Source organism: Pongo pygmaeus, chromosome 5 (genome assembly GCF_028885625.2).
Source record: "Pongo pygmaeus isolate AG05252 chromosome 5, NHGRI_mPonPyg2-v2.0_pri, whole genome shotgun sequence".
Classification (NCBI taxonomy): Eukaryota; Metazoa; Chordata; class Mammalia; order Primates; family Hominidae; genus Pongo; species Pongo pygmaeus.
Genome location: NC_072378.2, coordinates 138,527,269 through 138,551,890, shown reverse-complemented (window position 1 = coordinate 138,551,890; position 24,622 = coordinate 138,527,269). Strand labels below are relative to the sequence as shown.

At 40.4% G+C, this 24,622-nt stretch overlaps 1 protein-coding gene across 2 annotated transcripts in view; it reads right to left on the bottom strand.

Moving 5' to 3' along the window:
• Window positions 1-16,260, bottom strand: part of ARFGEF3 (ARFGEF family member 3) — a 185,614-nt gene extending 169,354 nt beyond the window's left edge. For both annotated transcript variants that reach the window (XM_054491336.2, XM_054491337.2), the window contains exons 1-2: window positions 15,909-16,260; window positions 7,253-7,304 (exon numbers count right to left, since the gene is read on the bottom strand). In XM_054491336.2, the coding sequence (XP_054347311.1) occupies window positions 7,253-7,304; window positions 15,909-15,993 (137 nt within the window). In that variant the 5' untranslated portion in view covers window positions 15,994-16,260. The remainder of the gene's footprint in view (window positions 1-7,252; window positions 7,305-15,908) is intronic.
• Window positions 16,261-24,622: the final 8,362 nt, after the last annotated feature.

The window sequence follows — 24,622 nt, the reverse complement described above, 5'->3', positions numbered from 1 at the left end:
AGTAAGGTAATGTGACACCCTCAAAAGAACACAGTAATTCTCCACCAATAAATCCTAACCAAAAAGAAATCCTTGAAATGTCAGATAAAAAATTCAAAATATTGATTTTAAACACCCTTTATGAGATGCAAGAAAAATCTGAAAATGAATATAAGGAAATCAGAAAATCAATTCATGATATGAATGAAAAATTTACCAAGGAGATAGACATCTTAAAAAAATTCTGAAACTGAAAAATTCATTGAAGGAATTACAAAATATATTCAAAAGCTTCAGTAATAGACTAGACCAAGCAGAAGAAGGAATCTCAGAACTTGAAGGCAGGTCTTTTGAAATAATACAGTCAGGCAAAATATAAGGAAAAAAGAATGAACAAAGCTTTTGAGATATTTGGGACTATATAAAGCAACCAAACTTACAAATTATCAGTATTCCTGAGGGAAAAGAAAGACCAAAGACCTCTTTAAGGAAATAATTGATGAAAATTTCCCAAGTCTGGCAAGAAATTTGGACAGATCCTCCAGATATAGGAGGCCCAGCAATTCCCAGAAAAATACATTGCAAAAAGGACTTCACTGCAGCATATTATAATTAGACTGTCTAAAGTAAAAGTGAGCCAGGTTTGGTAGCTCATGCCTGTAATCCCAGCATTTTGGGAAGCTGAGGCAGGTGAATCACTTGAGTCAAGGAGTTTGAGACCAGCCTGGGCAACATGATGAAACCCAATCTCTACCAAAACAAACAAACAAACAAAAAATACAGAAAATTAGCTGGGTGTGGTGACATATGCCTGTAGTCCTAGCTACAGGGAGGCTGAGGTGGGAGGATTGCTTGAATCTGGGAGGCAGAGGTTGCAGTGAGCTGAGATTGCTCCACTGCACTCCAGCCTGGGTGACAGAGCATGACCTTGTCTCAAAAAAATATAAATAAATAAATAAATAAAGTAAAAGTGAAAGAATTTTAAAATCAGCAAGAGAAAAGCATCTAGTCACCTATAAAGAAAACCCCATCAGACTAACAGTGGATTTCTCAGCAGAAACCTCTTAGATAGAAGAGAATTGAATGACATTTTCAAAGTGCTGAAACACAAAGAAAAGAAAATGTCGACCAAGAATTTTATATCCAGAAAGAATAAACTTCATAAATGAAGGAGAAATAAATTCTCTCCCAGACAAGCAAATGCTGAGAGAATTTATTATCCCTAGACTGGCCTACCAGCAATGCTCAAAGGAGTCTTAAACATGGAAATGAAAGGCTGATATTCACCATTATGAAAACACAAAAGCTCACAGGTCTTATAAAGCAATCAAAGGATTAAGAGAAGAGAATGGAATGAATGGCAACAAGAGAGAATTCCACCAAACCACAGAGACAGAGAAAAAGAAAAAAACAAAGAATCTAGAAAATGACAACATGACAGGAACAAAACCTCACATACCAATATTAACCTTGAATGTGAATGCATTAAATGCTCCACTTAAAATATATAGATTGTCATAAAGGATTAAAAAAAGATCCAACTAGGCTGGATGCAGTGGCTCATGCCTGTAATCCCAGCACTTTGGGAGGCCGAGGCGGGTGGATCACAAGGTCAGGAGTTCGAGACCAGCCTGGCCAATATGGTGAAACTCCATCTCTACTAAAAATACAAAAATTGGCCGGGTGTGGTGGCGCTGTGCCTGTAGTCCCAGCTACTTGGGAGGCTGAGGCAGGAGAATCACTTGAACCCAGGAGGCGGAGGTTGCAGTGAGCTGAGATTGCACCACTGCACTTCAGCCTGGGTGACACAGCAAGACTCCGTCTCAAAAAAAAAAAAAAGATCCAACTATACGCTGCTTATAAGAAATTCACTTTACTTGTAGAGACATGTGTAGACTGAAAGTACAGAGGCGAGAAAAGATATTCCATGCAAATGGAAATCAAAAGTGAGCAGGAATCACTATACTTATATCAGATAAAACAGACTTTAAATCAAAAACCGTAAAGACAAAGAAGGTCATTATATAATGATAAAGGGATCAATTCAACAAGAGACTATAACAATTTTAATATATATGTACTCAACACTGGAGAACCCAGATTCATAAAACAAATATTACTAGACCTAAAGAAAGAGATAAACACCAATACAATAATAGTAGAGGACATCAACATCCCACTCACAGCATTAGACACATTGTCAGGACAGAAAATCAACAAGAGACATTGGACTTAAGTTGGTCTTTAAGCCAAATGGACCTAACAGACATTTACAGAATATTCTACTCAACAACTGCAGAATATTCTAATTGTTCTTGATTGGTAGCCTCGAAGTCTTATGATATTACTTGGTTGAAAAACCAGTGGATAGCCATGATGGAATCAGTGACTATCAGTGGCAACTGTACTTGGTCATATTTTTCACCAAATCTGTCACTATTAGGGAACATCCTGAGTTGGCTTTTGCTTATGAAGCAAAAAGGACATGAGGAGGATGATTCTAACCTAAGACATAACCTGAGCTATCGATGGCTTCTTCAGTGTAGGGATACCTGAGTAGCCCACTAATTCATAGATTTATTCAACCCTGCAAAGACGCATGTAAGGAGACTTTGAAGTTTAAGAAAAGGGAAAAGAGAAGCAAAGATAGCAAGGGTGCAGTCTCCTCATGGAGGAAGATAAGGACCCTTAAAACTCACCCCCAAATCAAAAGCAAGACTAAGGGCAGGAAGGTGGAAAGATTTTCACATGACTAGCCACTAATAAAGTCATGAAATATTCCATAGTACATATTCTCTGGACCTGCCTCCCTCCCTGGCATTGAATATCAATAGGCTCTGCATTAATTCCTACCCTTGTTGCTCACCACATCAACAATGAGAGTGAGCATTTCATCAGTGACAGAGCCTTGGGCACAAATAAGCAATGTCTCTTGACCTTAATTTCATCTAATATGTTTTATCATCAATATCTCTCTTAGAATGCTCTATGCATAACTGAATCCAGTCACCAGTCACTTAAATCATTCAAAAGTCCTTAGAGCAATCAATGGCAAAACAAAAAATAATAAAACATAGGTCTCTCAAGGATTCAATTTCAACACAGGCTCTTTAAGGGTTCTTCTGATTTAAGCTATCACTACTAATGTACACAGTTGACCAAAACAATATTAGTAATTATGAGAATAGGACTATATTTAACATGAAATTAACAAATCAGTGGCAAAAGAAAAAAATAGGAAAAAGCAGAGCAAAGGTATTCAAGATTATGAATGATCCCTGTAGCCCTTTCCAAAACAAACAATTTTAAAAATCTGCAAATAATCACCTGGAGGTGATTATGTAACAGAAATGAAAACTAAATCTGAATTCAAAATGAGAAGAATGCAAGAGATAGTTTTTAAACTTGGTTTCTTTCCCATATATTAAATGTAAGCATAATGGAAAAAAAAATAACATATCCAAATTCTCCTCAATGAGCAGACAAATATTTACAGTGCCTGGATTTTTTTTTTTTTTTTTTTTTAGCAGATGCTCAAATAGAAGGATGCCATGTTAAACATAATGATTTAACAGAGTAAATGCTCTCCTGGTTTAAAGTGCCTGGAAGAGGAATCAAAGGATTAAAGAAGGACTGATTTATAACACAGGGGGAAAAGCACATTACTGTATGTCTCCTCTTTATATCATTTCTCTAATGATAACATGGAATAGTAAATCAGACTAGTATTGATTCAATCTCTTTTCTGCTCTAATTATGGCTTCTTCTTGTATCTTAGAAGAGGCTTTGAGAGGTTCCCCACTATTGTGAATCACAAACTGAAACCTCCTTAAATGTATAAAAGTCTAAAATTTACATTTGCTACCACGACACAATGTTTTCTGTTTTGTATATCTTCATTCTCTTCCTTCAAAATTATTTTTAAAAAAACACCTTTGAATGCAAGGCTCACATCTGCTGTGTCTCATTCATATGGTTCAATTCTCTGTACAAGAATGCTTGATAGATCTCATTGTGCATCTGAAACATAATAATGTCCATTCTTTTGAATAGTAAGATGATGTATCTTTGTACATTAGGATAATCTTCGTCATTAGGGGAAATACTCTGAGTTGAATGTCTAATAATGGTGAAATATGTAAAGACATGTACATATGCATATATTCATCCATACTCTCTCATCTGGCACCCCTCCCACCAATGTTGCGAACAGCTCCTGTAGGTGCACAAGGTAGGTAGCTGGCTCTGGGGTAAAGCAAAAGATCATTGAATAAAATAAAGCCAAATGAGTAAAAGGAGAACCAAAAATATGTCCTTGGACACATTGAAACCATATTCTCTCCAGCTCTTCTAGTCACGCACATACACATGAACACTAGACAAAGAAGGTCATTATATAATGATAAAGGGATCAATTAAGCAAGAGACTATAACAATTCTAAATATATGTGTGCGCCCAACAATTTTAAACATTCCCAGCCAGTGGAGCAGAAACCTCTTCTGTTGCTCCTCACACTGAAGACGGACCTTTTATCACAAACCCAGAACCACAGAAAACCTCACTGCTAAGTTAAACAACACTTTGGATGAGGAAACAACCTTTACAGCAGAGTTTATCAAACTCTTTTACTTATGTAGTCACTAAGAAAATGTTAAGATTCTGTTTTTCACGTACTTTAAGTTAGCATTCAAATTTTTTAATCATAATTTTAATTGTGAAGGCTGTAATTCTGGAATACTTGAATTATTAAAATTTTTAATTAAAACATATCACTCTTGAAATGTATCTCGTGAATACGACAGCAATTTGAAAAACACCTTCATCCATCAAAAAAAGGTGAACAAACTCTTCTTTAACAGTAAAAAAATGCTGTATTGTTATTTTTCTCCTTGAACTTGTTGTATTTCCATTCCATTTTCCCCAAACATTTTTCTCCAATATATTTTAATGCTAGAAAGGCTATTACTAATCTCCCTACTATACTTCTCTGTCAAGAAAAAGCATGTATAAAGTAATTTTTAAAATATTTCCTGTAACCATAAGGCTTTAAAATGTTCAATTGTAAGCAATCATTACTAATGCACAAAATTGGTCCAAAGAACATTAATAATTATTTATCAAAATGTCAATATGGTTAGCATGGAAAATATACTTTTCTTAAAAATACATTTCTATGGAAATGGAGTTTGTTTATATTTCTCCCACTTAGTTCATACGCCTATGAAGAAGTATTTTCCACTGCTATATAATAAGGTAGAATTTAGCACCAATTCCATATCAATTCTTTTTTACCTTTATAGTTGTAAGCAGTAAGACACCTTGTTTACATAAATAATAAGGGAATGAAGGAGACATCACCAAAAAAATATTTTCATCTATCATCTTATAGCTCCTTCAATATTGCTGAAAGCCAAGAAGTTAAAACTACATAACTTGAAAAATGATATGTTTCCTGGTCCTTATAATCACTCCCTTTACCAGTATGGACACTAGTATGTTCATAGTTCTTTGTGGGTGGAACAAGATCTCTGTACCCCAGGACAACACACTACTGTAAGACACAGGTGGGTAACAGGTGTGGTTTTCTCTGTCAAGCAGGAGCAGAGTGACAGTAAAAGGTGAGGTGGAAAAGGAGACGTGGCAACGTCAGTTTTGAAGCAAATCAGTTTTAAGAAAGGGAACTTATAGAAGTTGGGGGCCAGGAAATTGACTTCTTTAAATTATACATGCCTTCACGGCTCATAGGAAGTCCTCACATCCTCCTATGCGCTGGACACCCCAGCCGCACCACCTCTTCCCTAGACAAACATGTTGTTGCCAGACATTCTGTTCATGTATAAGCTTTGTACACACAAAAATACACTTAGTTTAACACATGGATTCCCTTACAATATGTAAACCTGTAGCAGTTACTACAGGAAAAGTAATGAATTTTTTAAAAAGATAGAAACATAAATTTTGTTCAATCTACTTAAAAAGAGAGAAAATATCTAATCACAGTATCCTGAGAACATAGAAACCATACTCAACAAAGGGTTATAGTCCAATATACTTTATAATCTCAAAGAAAACCCTGGAAACAGCCCAAATGTTATTAAACAATAGGAAAACTGCTAAATGAATTATGCTACAGCCATATAATGGAAGTATATGTAACATTTTAATTTGAAGAACATATACTGGCATTAGAAAATATTCTTTATATGGTATTGAGTAAAAAAAAACCAAGCAGGCAACAAAGTTGTGAATAAAATTTTATACTAATTTATAAAAATATATGTGTATAGAAAAAGACATCTAAGAAAATCTATTGAACTGTTTTCAGTGGTTATCCTTAAGTGATGTAGTTATGGACAACTTTCTTTTTTGTTGTATTGTTCTTTCCTATTTTTCTACAGAGGGCAGGCATTTCTCTCCCAGCGAGGGTTGGGGGATAGTGGGAGGGGAAGAAGGTGGGGAAATAGGCTCCCTATCTCTGGGCTGCTGCATGTGGCTGTGGACTTCACAACCAGCCAGATGATGTCCAGCCAGGGTTGCCAATCAGAGCTTAAATCCACACTACCTAGTGTAGGGGTGCATCCCCATCACAGGGAGCGCAATTTTCTTTCTACTCCTTCATGTAAGTTTTGATCATGTCTCTCCTTGACCAATTTGATCCTTTTACCATGGACTTCCATGGCTGGTTCCTTTAGGTCACTGATTTCATTCCCTCTACAGACAGGTGGAGCCAATGCAATCAGGTTCACATCATGCTAACCTCATGAAATATCCCAGCTCATGAGTGCAAGAAAGCTTTTAGTTAGCAAGTAAAATGCTATGCTATGGTTTGAATGTGTCCCCACCAAAAGTAAGTGTCGGAAACCTAATCCCCAATGCAACAGTATTGGGAGGTCAGGCCTAATGAGAGGTGATCTGGCCATGAGGGCTCTGCCCCATGAATGGATGAATGCTGTTATCACAGGAGTGGGGCTTTGTTAGAAAAGGGTGCATTCAGTCCCCTTCTCTCTTCTCTGTTCCACCCTCTTTTTGTCCTTCTACCTTTGGGATGATGCAGCAAGAAGGCCCTCGCTAGATGTGGCCCCTTGATCTTGGACTTCTCAGCCTCCAGAACCATGAACTAATAAATTTCTGTTCATTATAAATCACCCAGTCTGTAGTATTCTGTTACAGCAGCACAAAACAAACTAAGACACTCTGTAAACCAATGTGGTTATCTGGGCCTTCAACGGGTAATATTGACTTCTGTGTTATTATACAATGTCCATCTCCTACCTCAGTACATGTGGAGGGATCTTGACAATGGTATCCAGACCACCTAGAGTTTCTGCAAAAGAAAAATTAAAAAGTTAAAAATAAATATTTAAACACTGAGAATATACACTGTACATGAATTTCTCTGTTAGTTTCTCTTTTCCCCAGGAATTCCTCTAATTATAAACTAGTCAATTCTCAATTATCTGCATGCAAGTCCTTCATATTTTAAAATCCTTTTCCCTTGAGAGCCCCAGAGATTTCCCTGGACCTTGCAAACTAGGAGGGGAAAGTTAAAAATTAGGGCACATTTCCCTATACAGATAAAAAATGAATAGTTAAATTCCTAATCTGAATCACTGAATCTAATTACAACTGACTAAGATATTATATTCTTGTAATAAAAATAGAGAAAGAAAAGCTGTTTCCTTGAAAATACTGTTTCAATATCCTCACACAATAATTCATACTTGTGAAAGGCTTTCAAGTTCACAAAGGACTTACATAACATCTCATTATTCTCATACACATTTGTGACATGGTAGATTAAACTTTTTTTAAAAAAATCACAGTGTAGTTACGATATCGATTGGAAGGCTCACATCCAAATCTCGTTAATCCAACCAGATGTTCAATACTTTGCCATTGTTTGTGGATTTTTCACACTATTGCTGCCTCTGATTTTAGAGATAATGAAAAGCTCACCAGTCTCTTCCCCAAAAAACTGTACTATTTCAATCCTTCCAACTTGTCTCCAGTCTTTCAGCTCAAATTGTGTTAACCCCTTTCTTCACTCCATAGAGTCAACAAGCCCTGTCTATCTGAATTATTTTCATTGGGGAAGAAGAAATGTCTCTTCCCACCTTGCTCAGAGATCAGAGAGAATAACAAACATGAAATATATATATATATATCAGAGAGTCAAGGCTAAGAACAGGCCTGGTAAGATCTGGGCTTGATGTGGCCAGCGGGGCAAAAGAGTGGATTTCACAAAGACAATTAATCAGTAGAACAGAAAGATGAGTTCAGCAGGGTTCTTGGTACTGTGAAGACAAGGCCAATGGAGGAAGATGAAGGACTGAAGTCGATGCTTAAGATGAGACAGGATGATAAGAAAGGGAAACTCTGAGATGCAGGTACAGGAAGCAGCTCAAAGGCCACACAGGCCAGCACAGCCCACCAGTTAGCACAGCAGGGACTGGCACCCAGGACGAGCTGGTGCTGCTCCCCAAGGAAAGGCAGTGACAGTGAACAACCAGATCAGCATGGTTTTCCCACAGGACAGAGGGATATATAGTCAACCAAGGCTGGCTAACAGTGCCCAGCTCTATAAGGCTAAGAGCAAGCTAGAAGAAAAGGAAAAGCAAAAAGGCCATCACACAGCAGCCACCATGAAACTACGCCTCTAAGTGCAGTAAGACTCCCAGGCACATGGGATAAGTGTGGAACCCAAGGCGAAGAGCATCCAAAGGTCAAGGGGAAAATGGCCTGCAGCTTTGTTGTAAGCACCCAGGACAGAATGGTAGCTGGGGAGAGGGCACCATGGAAGCATCAAGAAGGAAAGCAAAGAGAACCAGGTTCCAGTCCCAGCTCCGCTCCAGCTTGTGACACTGTGGGATGGGGGCAGGTCACTTATCCTCTGTAAGTTTCAGTTCCCTCATCTTTAGAAAGAAGACAATGACACCTTCCTCCCGGGATGCTTGTGAGGAGCTGATAGGATCATGATCATAAAGGGCCTGACACAGTCCTTAGATGCCAGTGCCAATTCCTGTCTCCCTTCTTTGATTCTCTCACTAAACACTGAACCAGGTCCTGGGCTAGGGACCTAGTGGTGAGAACAGACACGATCCGTGAATTCATGGAGTGCACATTGTCATTTCAAAGCATGATAAACGCCAGGAAGGAAAATACAGGGAATTAGGCAAGAGTGGAACAGGAGGTCCTACTGTGGACTGTGAGGTCAGGGCTTCCTGCTGGGGGCAATGAGACCACAAATGATTTATTTAAAGTAGATAAGGAGGGGTCACTCCAAGTGGAAGGAATAATAAGTTTGAAATGCTTGGAGAATCCCAACATCTTCCCTGACTCTGTCCTGCCACTTTGGTCCAAGCTGTCACCTTCTCTCACCTGGATGACTGTACCAGCTTCTGTCCTGGGCTTTCAGCTTTTGGGCTTGCCCCTGAAGCTGCAGTCTCTGCTTAACACAGTAGCCTGAGAGACCCTGTCAAGACCCAGATGAGAGCCATTTCCTCCACCCCAAATGACTCCCCATCTCATCCTTACAGAGTCCCACAAGGACTTTCTCCCTCACTCCAGCCCCCTGGCTCCTTGCTCTTTCTCAAAGCCATCAGATGTTTTCCCAACTAGGAGCCTCCCTTTTAGTAAGGTTTTCCGTGAATACCCTATTTAAATGGCAACTCCCCCTTTACTCCAAGCACCTTCTATCTTCTTCACCATTTTATGTTTTCCCTTTCTTAGCTCTTATCACTCTCTTTGCTGTCATGTATATTTTGTTTATTTATCTTGATTACTGGCTGTCATCTCTCCAAGAGTCTGTAAACTCTTGGATCTTTTTGCCTGTTTTGCTCACCATGTTATCCCTAACACTTGGAACAGTACCTGGCACATAGTAGGTACTCACTAAATATTTGCTGAATTAATGAAGTAAGAGGGAGCACAGTGTAGCTGAGTAACTGAAAGAAGATCAGTGTGGCTGAGATTCAGAGAGCAAGGACCCCTCTCTCTCATGAGGGTCTCAGAGGGGGATGACCCTCTCTCTCATGAGGGTGGCACAGCACAAGGCTGTGGGGCAGGTAGGAGCGAGGCCATGTAGGGCTGGACAGAACACAACAAGGACTTTTGTTTTTATCCTAATGGGATGCTATTCAGTGTTTTAACATGGCATGTCATGAAAAGATTGGGGTTTCCAAGGTGACACTACTTGGGAAAAAGAACTAGAGCAGACAAGGAAGGAGCAGTTAGGGGGGTGTTGCAGAAGTTCAGATAAAAAGAGAAGGCAGCTTATTCTGGAGAGGAGCTGGCAACAGAGGTAGAAAGAAGTGAACAGGCTTGACATATATTTAGGAGGTAAAAATGAGCAGAGCTTGGGTGACGGACTAGGTAAGATGGCAAATTACAGAAATGTATCAAGGATGACTCTAGATTTCAGGTTAATGCAACCGGACAGGTGATGACATCAACTGACCATTTAGAAACACCAGAGGTGAGTAAGGTTTGGCAGTGAGGTAGAGGTGGGGAAGAGCACACGGTCACTTTGAGCCTTGTTGAGCTGAGTGCCTGCGAGCCATTCAGGTGGAGATATTCAGTAGGTAGCTAAGTTGCGGGGTGTGGGTTTCAGAGCACTGGTATCGACTAGTGATATAAATGCGGGCATCACATTCTCAGAAATGGAGCTGAAGCTGTGGGTATGTGTGTGTTCAACTCCAGAAGAGCTGGGAGTAAGAGATGGGGGCTCAAAGCTAACCCTTGAGAAACTCAAATATTTACAGCTGGGGAGAGAATCTGGTGCTAGCAAAGGAGACAGAGTGGCTCAAGAACCAAGATGGAGCTGGTAGGGTGTGATCATAGAAGTCAAGGGAAAGCAGGTGCCCAGTTGTGTCCAGTGTCACTAGGAGGACCTGTGAGATGGGAATGAGAACGGTCTGCCAGCCGAATGGCTGTATGTTACTGTTCTTCAGTAACTGTGAGTTGGTGGGATGATGGAGGTGAAAGGCAGATGACAGCAAGATGAAGACAGAGTAGAAGGTGAGAACACAAATACAATTTCTACACTTTTTAAGAAGTTTGGCTGTGAAGTAATAACCTGTGGCTGGAAGAAAAAGCAGGTGGGTAGATAGAGAGAAGGGTGCTGGTTTGATAGATGTTCCCTCTTCCCCTACTTGGCCTTCGTGCCTCTAGTTTCTTTCCCCGCTCCTCCATTTTCCACATTCATTCTGCATAAGGCCCCTGATAGATATAAAATACTAAAAGTAGGACGTGGTTGCTTCTAGCTCTCCTGTTCTGCAATTCTATTTCATCCCACCACACCTAGCTCACAAGCCCCCAGGACTGCCAGTTCCTGAAGTTCTTTCTGCCTTTCCCCAAGCCAACCCTTCATCCAATTCATTCCTTTCTACTCCCTGGCCAGGCCATTCCTCACCAACAAAAACAACCAACCAGATAACACTAAATAAAGAGAAGATACATACATATGCCTTATTAGTTATTCTGCAGCCATTAACACTGATTTTCAGAGAAGTGTCATGACAAAGTAGACGGAGTAGAAGAAGATGCTAAAGTTAAAAAACACATGGCAATATGCCATATGTGGTATGACCTTTTGCAAAGGGAAAGACTCCAAAATGTCAACAGTGTTATCTCTGGATAGGGAGACTGCAGATTATTTTAATTTTTTCTTTATGTTGTTCCATTATTTGCAACATTCTAAAGTGAACATATATAACTCTTATAAATAGAAAAAGATGAATATTATTTAAAACTCAAACAAGTAGTTAAAGTATTGATTTACTTATTGAACATCTGACTTCCACTACAGGTGCAGAAGCAACCAAAGAAGCATAAACGGCAGTCCCTGTGCTAAAGAGCTCACTACACTGTTGACGTGTATTGTTTTGATTGACCAGTATCCATTCCCCTGGCTTCTGAAGAAGCATCTTAATTTTACTTCCAGGAAACCATTTTTCCCCAACTCTGGATTTCAGTGGAACTTGTAGCCTAGGCCTAAACCAGTTATTCTATTCCATTCTTTGACTAGAGGACTGGTTCAAGGATACTCACATGAACCATCAGGACAAAGAGAACAAGGGAAACCAAGGATCAAGCAGGAGTGACTGGAGAAGTCCAGCTCTCTTGATATGGTCTAAATATGGTGATGATCACCTATCTCAAAATGATCTCAGTGAGGAATGATGCCTCTCTCCTTGAGGGTCTCAGAGTTGGATGACCCCTCTCTCCCATGGGGGTCTCAGTCTCAGTGAGGGATGACCCCTGTCTCTCATGAGTGTCTCAGTGGGGAATGACCCTCTCTCTCCTGAGGGTCTAAGTAAGGGATGACCCCTCTCCCATGAGGGTCTCAGAGGGAGATGACCCCTCTCTCCCATGAGGGTCTCAGTGGGGAATGACCCCTCCCTCCCATGAGGGTCTCAGTCTCAGTGAGGGACGACCCCTCTCTCTCATGAGGGTCTCAGAGGGAGATGCCCCCTCTCCCCCATGTGGGTCTCGGAGGGGGATGACCCCCTCTCTCCCATGAGGGTCTCAGTGGGGAATGACCCTCTCTCCCATGAGCATCTAAGTGAGGATGACCCCTCTCTCCCATGATGGTCTAAGTAGGGGATTACCCCTTGCTCCTATGAGGGTCTCAGAGGGGGATGATCCCTCTCTCTCATGAGGGTCTCAGTGCGGGATGCCCCTCTCTCTTATGAGGGTCTAAATCAAGGATGATCTCTCTCTCCCACGAGGGTCTCAGAGGGGGATACCCCCTCTTTCCCATGAGGGTCTAAGTGGGGCATGACCCCTCTCTCTCATGAGGGTCTCAGAGAGGGATGACCCCTCTCTCCTATGAGGGTCTCAGTGTGGGATGCCCTCTCTCTCTCATGAGGGTCTAAGTAAAGGATGATCTCTCTCCCATGAGGGTCTCAGCAGGGGATTCCCCCTCTCTCTCATGAGGGTCTCAGAGGGGGATGACCTCTCTCTCCTATGAGGGTCTCAGTGGGGGATGCTTCCTCTCTCCCATGAGGGTCTAAGTGAGGATGACCCCTCTCTCCCATGATGGTCTAAGTAGGGGATGGCCCCTTGCTCCTATGAGGGTCTAAGTGGGGGATGACCCCTCTCTCTCATGAGAGTCTCAGTGGTGAATGACCCCTCTCTCTCACGAGGGTCTACGTGAGAGGTAACCCCCCTTTCCCATGATGACCTAAGTAGGGGTTGACCTCACCCTCCCATGATGGTCTAAGTGGGGGATGAGACCTGTTTTCCTGAGATGGTCTAAGTTTATTGTTGCCTCTTTTCATGAGATGGTCTAAATGTGTTGATTCATGAGCCCAAAACTGTGGAGACCCACGCAGAGCATGTCAGTCAACCCACAAAGAGCAGGACAAGATCCCTGAAACAGTGTCTAATTCCTAAATCACAGCTATTCTTGTAAGGGGTATTTTAGTTAAAGGAGTAAATAAATCCTGTTTTGTATAAGTCAGCTTAAACTAGCTTTTTTGTCTATTGCACCTCAACATATTCGTCAATTACACTGCCCGTAAGAGCCTACCTGTGCACACAATCAACTATTATCCAAAATAGTAGGTACTCTAAGAGAGTCATCAAGGCAAGGATCTGAACCCAGACAAACAACTTATCCTATTGAGGAGCTCAGGGAATGTTTCCTAAACAAGATGGACCTTGCCGAGTCTGAAAAGGGAATTCCCTACAGAAGGACTAGCAAGAGCAAAGGCAAAGAGAGAAGTGTGCCGCACAGCATGTTCAACAAAGTGCTGCAGCTGACTGCCACTAGATTGTTGAATCTTGGTTGGGGAGTGACAAGAACAGAGAATGGGGCTAGACTCTGAAGAGCATTCTGAGGAATTTACACATTAACCTAGAAATAAATTATGGGGGTTGAAGAGTGACAGGTGTTTTGTAATCTAAACAGTGATGGGCAGTGGAAATGGACTGGAGTGAGAAAGACAACAGGAAAGCCTATCCCTGTAGGCCTTTGTTCATGTCTCCAGCATGCCCTTCTAACAAATTCCTTATAGGGGACATTTTATTCATCCATATATCCCACTGCTCATTACCAGGGAGGTCTTAATAAATGTTTCCTAAATAAAGAAGCTAAAGAAAGAAGGAACCCATAGCTTCCCCATTCTTCAAGTGAAATCTACTTCAAAAGCCCCACCAGCTCACACCAATTCCCCCCCAATCCATGGACCCCAAATTTATCCTCCCTTCTTTGACTTGTTTTCCTGGTTTGCTCAGTCCAACTGCACAATGAATGCCCTGCACTATTATTTAACTATTTCATGCACTTCTGTCTTGTCTTGCTAATTACAGAACAATCACTGGGAAAGGAAGCACATCCACTCAGGCTGGTTTCTTTCAGACCTGACTCGAATAATTTACCTGCCTCAATGCTCAGCCTCCCCAATGGCTTTAAAGGACCTAAACTCAGTAACGTTGCGGTTTAACTTAATGAGATGTTGATGTCAGTATTCAAACTTATTAAAATACTAGATTAATCTCCTCCTCCCTGTTTATCTAAATCTGTTTAATTTGCAGCAAAATAATAACGAATACTAGGAATGGCATATTTAAAGCACAATTGGGCCCTGCTTTATCATGTTACCCAGCCATCTGTGACCCTTCATTAGAGGCATTTTGGAATCTAGCTTCGAATCACTCTGCTGAATGACAATGGCAACGCAAAAATAGTACTGTGGCTTTAAGAGCCTTGCTGCTCTCTCAGATTTCTGGTCCATTTTTCTTTAACAGTAAGCTAAAATGGTCAAGTGCTGGTTCTACCTACAAGACAAACTTCCTAGACAATATTCTAGACAATTTTGTGATGATAGGCACAGGTTAAAAAAAAGATGCTGCTATAATTATCTGTACACACACCCAAACATATGTGAATTAAGACCATCTACATATTAAGAGTCACCTAAACCACTCTCAAAATTTTACATTTAGTGGAAAACTTGCTAAAGGCTCTTCTCTATCTCAGGCTGCATCAAAGCACACACAGTGTCATGACAGACAGTGATGGTTCTTGGTTGCAAGGGAAAGGGAGTCAATTTCATTTTTCAATTGAGTGGCAACCGAGGCATCACATCAGGCTCCGGCAAGGCAGAGCGAGGAGCCCACAGAGCTAGCTGCGCTGGCTTCTTCTTGGCCTTTCCTTTCTAAAAAGCATCACCATCACGCAAAGTATGCTTCTGATCTATTTGCACTACCATCCTGACCATTTTGATTGCCCAAACCCCGCCTAATTGAAATGTCTTTCCGTTTTTTTCCGCTGCTGAGTTCTGCAACCTGAGTCTGATGAGAAACACAAATTTGCTCCCTGGAACTTACTTCAACGCTAGCACAGCTCACGGCCCTAAAATCCCACCTGTCTGAAGGGCAGACCACAACAGAATTGCAGAGGTAACATGATCCCCGCCCGTATGTTATTTTTCATGTGCAATAACCATGAAAGCTAACACTTAGCAAGCTGACCTCTATCAGGAAAATCAAATTAAACAAGCCTTTCCTTCCTGGTTCCACTCGCCAAGGATTCGACATCGGGGTTGTTGGTTTAACTTCCCTTTTCCCCAGAGGCGCTTTGCTGTCAGGCCCCAGGATTCGCACCGGCTCCGGGTCCTGCCTAACTCGGCGATGGGGAAGCATCGTCCCCAGCGCCGGGACCGGGAGAAGGGGACCGCCAGGCAGGGAGGACAGCGGTTCCCGAGGAAGGTTTCGGAGAGTGAAAGAGACCGGAGGGGAGGAGGCTGATGTCCACGCCCGAGCCAAGACTCTCAAATCCCACATCAATTTCCCGAGGCGACTCTCGCAATCGCGCGAACGGCACCCATGACCGACGCTCCGCGAAAGCCCCACGCGCGGGGGCGCGGGTTCAGCCCCGGCCGCGCGGCCCTCCCGCCGCGGCGAGCAGGTGCCGGGCGCTTACCCAGGGCCCAGGTGCAGCTCTCCTTGATGGCTTTGTACTTGCTCCCGGACGCCTCCTTCTGCAGCTTCCTCAGGATTTCTTCCATCTTGACCTTCCAGGCGCCGGGCCGCCGCCCACAGGGAGAGAAGCGCGGGCAAGCCGGGCCGGGGACGCCGCCGCTGGCTGGCCCTGGGCGCCTAGGCGGCCGCCGCGCGCGCCCCCATGCCGCCCCGGCGCGGCTGCTGATGAATCACGCCCGCTCCATGCCGCGGGCCACGTCAGCCCCGCGCCCCGCCTGCCGCCCCGCCCGCCTGGGTCAGGTGCGCTCCGCTCGGCGGCGGCTGCTGCGGGCTGGGGCCGGAGAGTGAGGCTGGAGGCCGCTGACCTGACCGCTGAGGCAGGCCCCGCGGGCGCCGCGCTTAGCGGAAAGGTGGGGACGGATGTCCGGAGCTGGCTCGCCAGCCGCCGGGAGGGAGCGCCTGGTCTGCGGCGGGCGGCGGGAGGCAGGCGGGGAGGGGCCTCGCCGCGGTCTTCGCACCCTCTGAGCCGACGGTGGCCGCGGGCGGAGTCGGAGCGGCCCAGCCCGGACACCGGGACCCCCAGCGTGGTGCAGGCGCCGCGCCCGCTGCATCCTGTCGTCTGCTAACCAGAAAATTCTTGCGTTCAGTCACTAACAGCTTTTTTGGGCCACTCCCTGTGCCAGGCTTGGGCGATGCAGCGTTGCACACACTGTGCCCCTGCCTGCAGGGAACCTCCAGTCAAGCTTTCAACACGCGGCGGGCGGTGGGCTGCGGTGGGGCTGGGGTAGAGCTTGATACGCCCAAGGAAACTAGGCCCAGAGAGGCTGAGTTACTTCCTAGACCAACAAGAGTTAGACTCCAAACACGTCCTGAATCCAAAGCCTCTTCTAAAAACCTCTCTCTCCTCCCCTTCCCATCCTCTCTTGCGCTGAATTGCTGCCCTGTGAAAAATGTGGTGCACAAGGGCCGCCGCAGCAGAGGGCTTCTCATTGGGGTGAAAAGGGGGAGCCCCAGGAGGCTCACGCGGGCGATGGGGAAGGCAGTGTGACAGGGCACCCCGTGTTTCCTTTTTCTTTGAAAATGTTCCTGTGGTGGAAGTGAGGATGATGGACTGCAGAGGGGCAGACTGGCAGCTGGGAGAACAAAGTTTCTGCAGGAATCTAGAAACCAATTAGGCCAAGGGTGGGTAGGAGGGGAATAAAGGAAAGTATGTCAAGAGATATTGAAGGGTAGAAGCAATAGGATTTAATGACAGAATAGGGGAGAGACGGTGTATATGGGATGGCTTCCAGGTTTCTTGTTTAGGAAATTGGGAGGATGGTGGCCCCATTCTTTAAAGAAGAGAAGATAAAAAGGGTTTGGATTAGGGGGGATATATGAGTTCAGTTTTGAACATGTTCAGATTGAAATGATAATGAGATACTTGTAGATTTTTTTTTTATGGACAGGAACTCAGGATAGAGCTCTGGGAGGGATGCCAGTATTTGAAGGGTGGGAAATATAGGGAGTTTTGATGCCTCGAGTTTGACAAAGGTTGCACAAGAGAGGGAGTAACGGCCCCCCTAATTCTCAAATGTTAGTTACAGGAGCAAGGGCCCAGGGAGGAGGCTGAGAGGAGCAGTCCGAAATCCGAGGTGTGGGGGGTCAGCCAGGGGAAGGAGTGCCATTGGAGGGTGTCCAACACATGGGGCTGTTAGACTACTCCTTTGGCGCTGTTGGTACTGAGGAGGCAAAACCTACAAAGTCCCAGCCCCCAAGGATCCTTCTACCAACTACCCTCACGCCCAGTGAAGCCATCATTTAAAGAAAGGTTTTTTTAAAAAAAAAAAAAAAAAGTAAAAACGCTGCAGCAGATAGTGTACTTGGGTTAAAGAAAATTGTTAACTATTTGGAAAAATATATAGATCACAAATTTATATCATGTAGCAAAATAAATCACAAATGTATTAAAGAATTAAATTTAAGAATTAAATGATGAAAAGTTTAGAAGAAAGTATAAGTGAATATACTTATCTTAATGCATTAAGATTATTTCTAACAAACTAAGGCAGAAACTGAAGGAAAAAAGGTCAATAGATTTGACTATTTGAATATTTAAGACCTTTATGTCAAAAGTTTCATACAAAATTAAAAAGCAAATGATACTCTGAGGGGGTGAATTGAAGGAAGAAAAGATGATAACTCTAACTCTTAATTATGTGTGGATTTATATTTTTGAATCTATTTTAAAGTATTTGCTATTTTTACAATTAAAAACAATTTCGCTTAAGCTGCAAACTGGGAAAATGTTTATAATAATGTGAGACATATAAAGTTTGAATAGCTTTGTTAAAAAAAAAGCTTTAACAAAGAATTAAAAAACAAACGCTCCTTCTTTTTTTAAAAAAGCCAATATATATAAAGTCAGTTTACAGAGGAGGGAATACATATGACCACATAAAGTTATAAAAAATGTTCAAGTGCCTAATAAAGAGAACAAACTTTTAAATAAGGTGCTATTTTCTATTAATCAAATTGACTGAGAGATTTTTTTAAATGTTATTGAAGGAGCTGAACAACAAGGTCCTCTCATGTCTTGGGTGCTGGTCAGAGTGTAACTTGGTACTACATTCCTGGAGGGAGGGAGCCTGGATGTGTATGTAGCGTAGGTATAGCTTTGACCTAACAATTCCACTTCTGGGAATTCATCCTAAGAAAGTGATTATGGAAATGGATAAGGATCTTTCTACAAGGATTTCAGTGTGTCTTTCAATTCTAAAAAAAGAGAAAACAATATGCAACAAGGATATGGCTAGATAACCCATGATATATTCATAAAGCATCATATATTTTATAGCCTTTGAGAATAATGTGGGGGACTAGGCATGTTGGCTTATGCCTGTAATCCCAGCACTTTGGGAGGCTGAGGCAGGCAGATTGGTTGAACTGAGGAGTTTGAGAGCAGCCTGAGCAACATGGCAAGATCTCATCTCTACTAAAAAAAAAAAATTGCTTTTAATTTAAAAAGAATAATGTAGGAGAGAAATATTGAATAATATGAAAAGTGGTGTTGGGGGCAGTGGCTCACACCTGTAATCCCAGCACTTCGAGATGCCAAGGCAGGTGGATCGCCTGAGGTCAGGAGTTGGAGATCAGCCTGGCCAACATGGTGAGACCACCCCCCCTGCCTCTATTAAAAATACAAAAATTAGCCGGGTGTGGTGGCACATGCCTGTAATCCCAGCTGCTCGAGAGGCTGAGGCACAAGAAGTGCTTGAACCCTGAGGCAGAGGTTGCAGTGAGCTGAGATGGCGCCACTGCACTCCAGCCTGGGCAACAGAGCAAGCCGCTGTCTCAAAAAAAAAAAAAAAAAAAAAAAAAAGACAGAAAGAAAAAAAAAAGAAAAGTGGCTTATACTATATACTTAAGTAAGCAAATTGTAAAATGCTATGTACTTTTGTATACTACATGATTCCAATTTTATTATTTAAATATTTGATGTAGATGTATATATAAGTTCAAAAATACATACATATATGTGCATACATATCTATCAAAAGTACATACAAAATATTAAGTGATTATCTTTGATGGGCTTATAGGTGAGTTTATTTTTCATTAAATATTTTTACTTTTATAATCAGAAGTGTTATTTTTTTAAAAAAGTGGCACAAAAATGAAATAAAAGTAGTATCCAGGCAACAAGGTCAACATCCAGAGAAAGGACAAAGATAAACACAGAAAATGATATAATGGATGTGAGAGAGTTAGGATCCCGTGGAAGCCAGACCCGGGAGAAATGATGACTGCAGCCTGGTTGCAGTGGATTAAGAGCTGGTGAAATCACACGGATAAACAACCCAGTTGATGGCTATGAAGGAAAGTAAACACTTTTCTACTTTTTTTCTATAACTCACAGTAGAAAATATGTTTTGCATTATCATCCAGTATATACATACATATATAGATATGTTAAAAAACTGAAACAACAGTTTTAGGTATAAAACAGTACTTACTATTAACTAGAATAGTTACTATTAAGTATGATTTCACTCACTGCAGCAGGCATACTTGCCTGTTCCTAAATTCATTCTAGGTTGCTGGCATGAGGACAATCACAGTGGTTTGCGCTATGATGCCTATTTCTTTCCAATGTTTTTAGTTTTGTTGCTTAAAAATTCTGGCTCACACAAATAAGTTGCTGTGAGTGCTATTAATAACAACAGTGAACTCTGTTTAGCAATGGAAAGTCTTCTTTAATCTTAATCTAAAATGGCTATAAACATAATCATTCTTCAATGTATTAAAATAAAATATTAGAGATTAGCTTTCTTCTTTGAGTATCAACTTTAATATGGATTCAGGATTTTGGAAAACAGATCTTTTATCAATTTTTTCCTCAATAAATTTCTCTTTTTGAAATTATTAAAGTTTATAATAGAGACGTAACATAACTAATATCATTTTTCTATTCAAAATGTCTTCATTAATTTTATCTTTATGTGTTACAAAATTGTGGACACATAGTAACCACAGTGATTACTTAAAATGTATTTGTTAGTGTTGGATATGTTAAACTTCTTGAAATAGTTACTTTTTCCCTGTAGATCCAAATTCAGTTAGTTTAAAATGTCAAAAAAATTAGTCCTATATGCAGATTCTTCTGGTGAAATATCATCTTCAAAATGCCAAATGAGATTGCTTTTCAAATAGAAAAATACGAATCCTGTTCCTGAGTTCATATAATTTAATCAATACTTTCCTCGTAACAATCAATAACTTCAGTACGATGCAACAGGTACATGTTATTTGATGGAAAGGCTAAGTTGTTTTAACAAAGACCCAACAATATAGTGGTTTACAAAGCATAGACGCTTACTTCTCTCTTCAATTAAACTCTGGGTCAGTGGTTGAGGTTGGTGCAGCAGGTCCCAGGAGATCATTAAGACCGTGTACCTTAAATGTTACTGTTTCCTCATCCCGTAGAGGGTTGTTCTCATTTGTGTGTCTCAAAGATAAGTACCAGGCACATTGTGTTCTAGCCCATAGGAAGAGGAAAAGAGAGTAGAGGAGTCCGTGCCTCAGAGACAGAAGTTACACAAATCTCATATATTGCATTGGTGAAGACAGAGTTGCAGAGCTATACCTGAGTAATCACAGCTCTGTTCCTATGGCATAGGGAGGGGAATCATTAGTCTCAGCCACAGATCCAATTTCTGAACAAAACATATCAAAAAGTGAAGGTTCCCTTAATAAAATTAAACAACTATCACTACTTTTGTTTTCAAGTCCAAAAGATTCAGTACAATTGTTAGGATGCAAAATCTTTGTAATGTATAAAACACAGATTTTAAATAATGTACAGAGTAGCTTCTAACAATATTTTAAATTATCTTTCTATGTCTCCTGGTCGTATTTACTTCTGAATCACTCACAATTCCATTACAATTTTCCAGTTGAATTTATGTTTCTCAAGTAGTTTTGTGTTAGGTTAAATGGAAACAACACAATAAATCCTTTATAAAAATCATATTTTCATACATATTTGGCATAAACTGAAAGTCTAAGTAATGTGAAATATTAGTGTTCTCATTAAGTGGAATTATACAACCTGTGTCCGCCTGTATGTGCCTAATAAGTATAAATTCTATTCTGTATATTCTTTAGAACTATAATGTGTTATGACTTAGAAGTATAATTTTAAATTTCTCTGCTGATTTATCAAGAATCATATTCACTATAACCATGTATGCTGAGAACAACTTTTTTAGAAGCTGTTTAATTTTTTCCTTTTGCTGCATATATGTGACTAATTATGATAGTAATGCTTTTTCATTAAAACCAATGTGAAATAATGTTGACAAATTTACATCTTTTTTTCTTTGAAAATATTTGAAGGCCTTATGAACAAATTTGGCTTGCTATATTTCAAATGATTTTTTTTTTGGAAGATCTTAAGCTTTTATTTACAAGAATGTCATTATAAATAATACATTTTCAGTGAGTTTTGAGTAATCGACAAGCTATACTTTATCATTATTAAAATGATTTGCACTTCTTTAGCTTATAGTTCAAATAATAGAATTTATTAATTTAAAAAGACATTTTTCTTAATGTTGTCACTATATACATGTCCAAATCTGGCAGTTCTGCCAGAACATGCCTCTGTGTTTTTCACGATTGTTTTTATTTCTTCTAATAATAAAATAAGCTGTGTTAAGGATAGTTGGTATAACTTTGATTAAAATGTACAATTATTACAAAGTTGAAAACTGCCTGACAGTTATGCCTAATTCAAAAAGCACATTGAAAGCTTCTAACTCATAGCCAAACCTTGGTGGAAAGTCTTGCTGCCTTTGCCAAGACTAGATAAAGTTCTTCTAAACCTCGCTTTATAATTAGCTATAAATTACATTGACATAAAATGAAACTATAAAACATGAACTCTCCTGATACAATTATGATCAATTCCAAAAAATCAGCTGAGACACCAGTGAGCAGAAGAGGAACTGGCTGGCAGTTCCCAGCCAATGCATATATTCATTACCTCCCATTCTCCAGCTGTCACTCAACTCAGTTGTCTGCAAGATTTGTGGCAATGTGGACAGCTCCTGCTAGGAATATACGTGTTGCATTCTGATATCGTAGGTTCCATACTAATTCATTTCTTAATATAGTTTTATGAAACAGACTCATTAATTTCACAACCCACTCATGGGGAGAAGCATGAAATTTGAAAAACACCAGACCAGAGGAAAATTTGTGATTAAACAGCTTAGTGTTGGGGAGTATATTTTACAGTGAAAGAAAAAAAGACATAAAAGCAGCGTTGAAAAAAGGCAGGAGGATGCCAGCCTAATGGGGGAAACAAGTACGCTAAGAAGATGGGAAAGAGGGTAACTAGAGTATAGACAGAGTCATTGCCCAGTTAGGGGATGAAGGCCAATTTACAGATATGAGTGGGGCGTGAAGATAGAAAGCTGATTTTTTATATTGTTTAGTTTTTGATGTAGAGACAGGAATTTGTGGGAGCTACACCTGGTGACTTCTGTTTTTCTTATGAAACAAGAAGACATATGCTGAATGTAAGAGGAGAAATGAATAGATGGAGGACCCAAAATTCGAAAATAAGAAAGAGAGCTGACTAAGGATGTGTAGAAGGCTTCTGTGAAGTGTGGAGGACCCAAGTAGTTCCCTCTTTGTGAATGCTTGGGAAGGAATCCCAATCCCACAAAATTTTCATATCTGACAATATCTACTGAATTTGCCATTGCTTCAGATCTTGACCACCTAGGTTCGTGATGCTAAATCTATACTTCCAGCTCAAATCTCTGTTATGCTTGTTTTACCTGATATTCAAATCATCAATCTTTTCACTTACTCTAATGCTTGATTCACAGAATACAGTAGTAAAGAAACTTGTTTGCAATATAAAATTATACCCAAATATGCAGCAGTGTAATCAGAAAATAAATAAGCATATTTTTGGATTACATTCAATTTTGAATTAAATTTAGATGAGTGAAAAAGTATTTAATTTGAATATGGTTTATAAAATTATGATCTTCAGCATTTTAAAAAAGATTATATTTAATACTTTTAAGTAACTTCTATAAAATATTGTATACCTTTCTTCAAGGAAAAATTTTAAATACCCACAAAACAGGTAATATTAAAAATTATTCACATTAAAAATGATCTCTTTACTTACAAAATAATTTCCTATTTTCGCAATAATTAATATGCCCCTAAATATGAGACAATTGGACTTTTGCTTCTGGCTATGATACAGCAGCTTGTATCAGAACAACTTACTGTTGAAAGCAGTTATAAATCTGGATTAAAAAATTAAGAGGAGCTGTTTGAAGGCATCTAAAGAACCAGGGCAGCCAGGACTTGAAGGAACAAGATCTTAGAGAGACAGAGAATGTACAGTAGTGAGCCTGATGTTATTTGCTACTTTCTTTCTTTGAAGCATTTGCTAGTTCACTTCATAGTGCACAGAAGTCAAGCTAAATATGGTGACCTAGAGATATCTGGGAAGACAAAAATTGGAGTAAGACAATTAGAATTGAGGAACCAAGGTGACGGGGAAAAGGAAATCACAACAGTAGTAAGGCTATATAAAATTATACATAACATTATAAACAGTAACCGCACAATGCCTGCCACCTGCTTGTTAATAAAATTTAAATGTTTTGATAGCCATATCTGTATATGTAGACGTATATGTATTTGTACATATGGTAAGTTTTATATAAATGATGTAAATGCTCTTATACATTCTGCTTCCTTTCACTCTATGTCACAGACAATTTTTCCTTTTAAATGGCTGCTTATTATTCTGTTGTGTAACTCTAGAAAACTATTTAATCCATCTACATTGTTGGATTCCAGCTTTTACTATTATAAACAAGACTTCAGTAAACATTGCTGTGGTTATTGTATTACCTACCTATTAGAATATATTCCTAGAGTAAACTCCTAGAAGGGGGAAGTGCTGAGTCAAACAGGATGCACACTATGAGGCCACATTACCAAAACCAGACAATGACACAACAAAAAAGAAAACTACAGGCCAATATCCTTGATGAACACATGTGCAAAAAATCCTCCATTTAATACTAGCAAACCAAATCCAACAGCACATCAAAAAGATTATACATCATGATCAAGTGGGATTTATCCCAGTGATGCCAGGATGGTTCAACATATGCAAATCATTGTGTGATACAT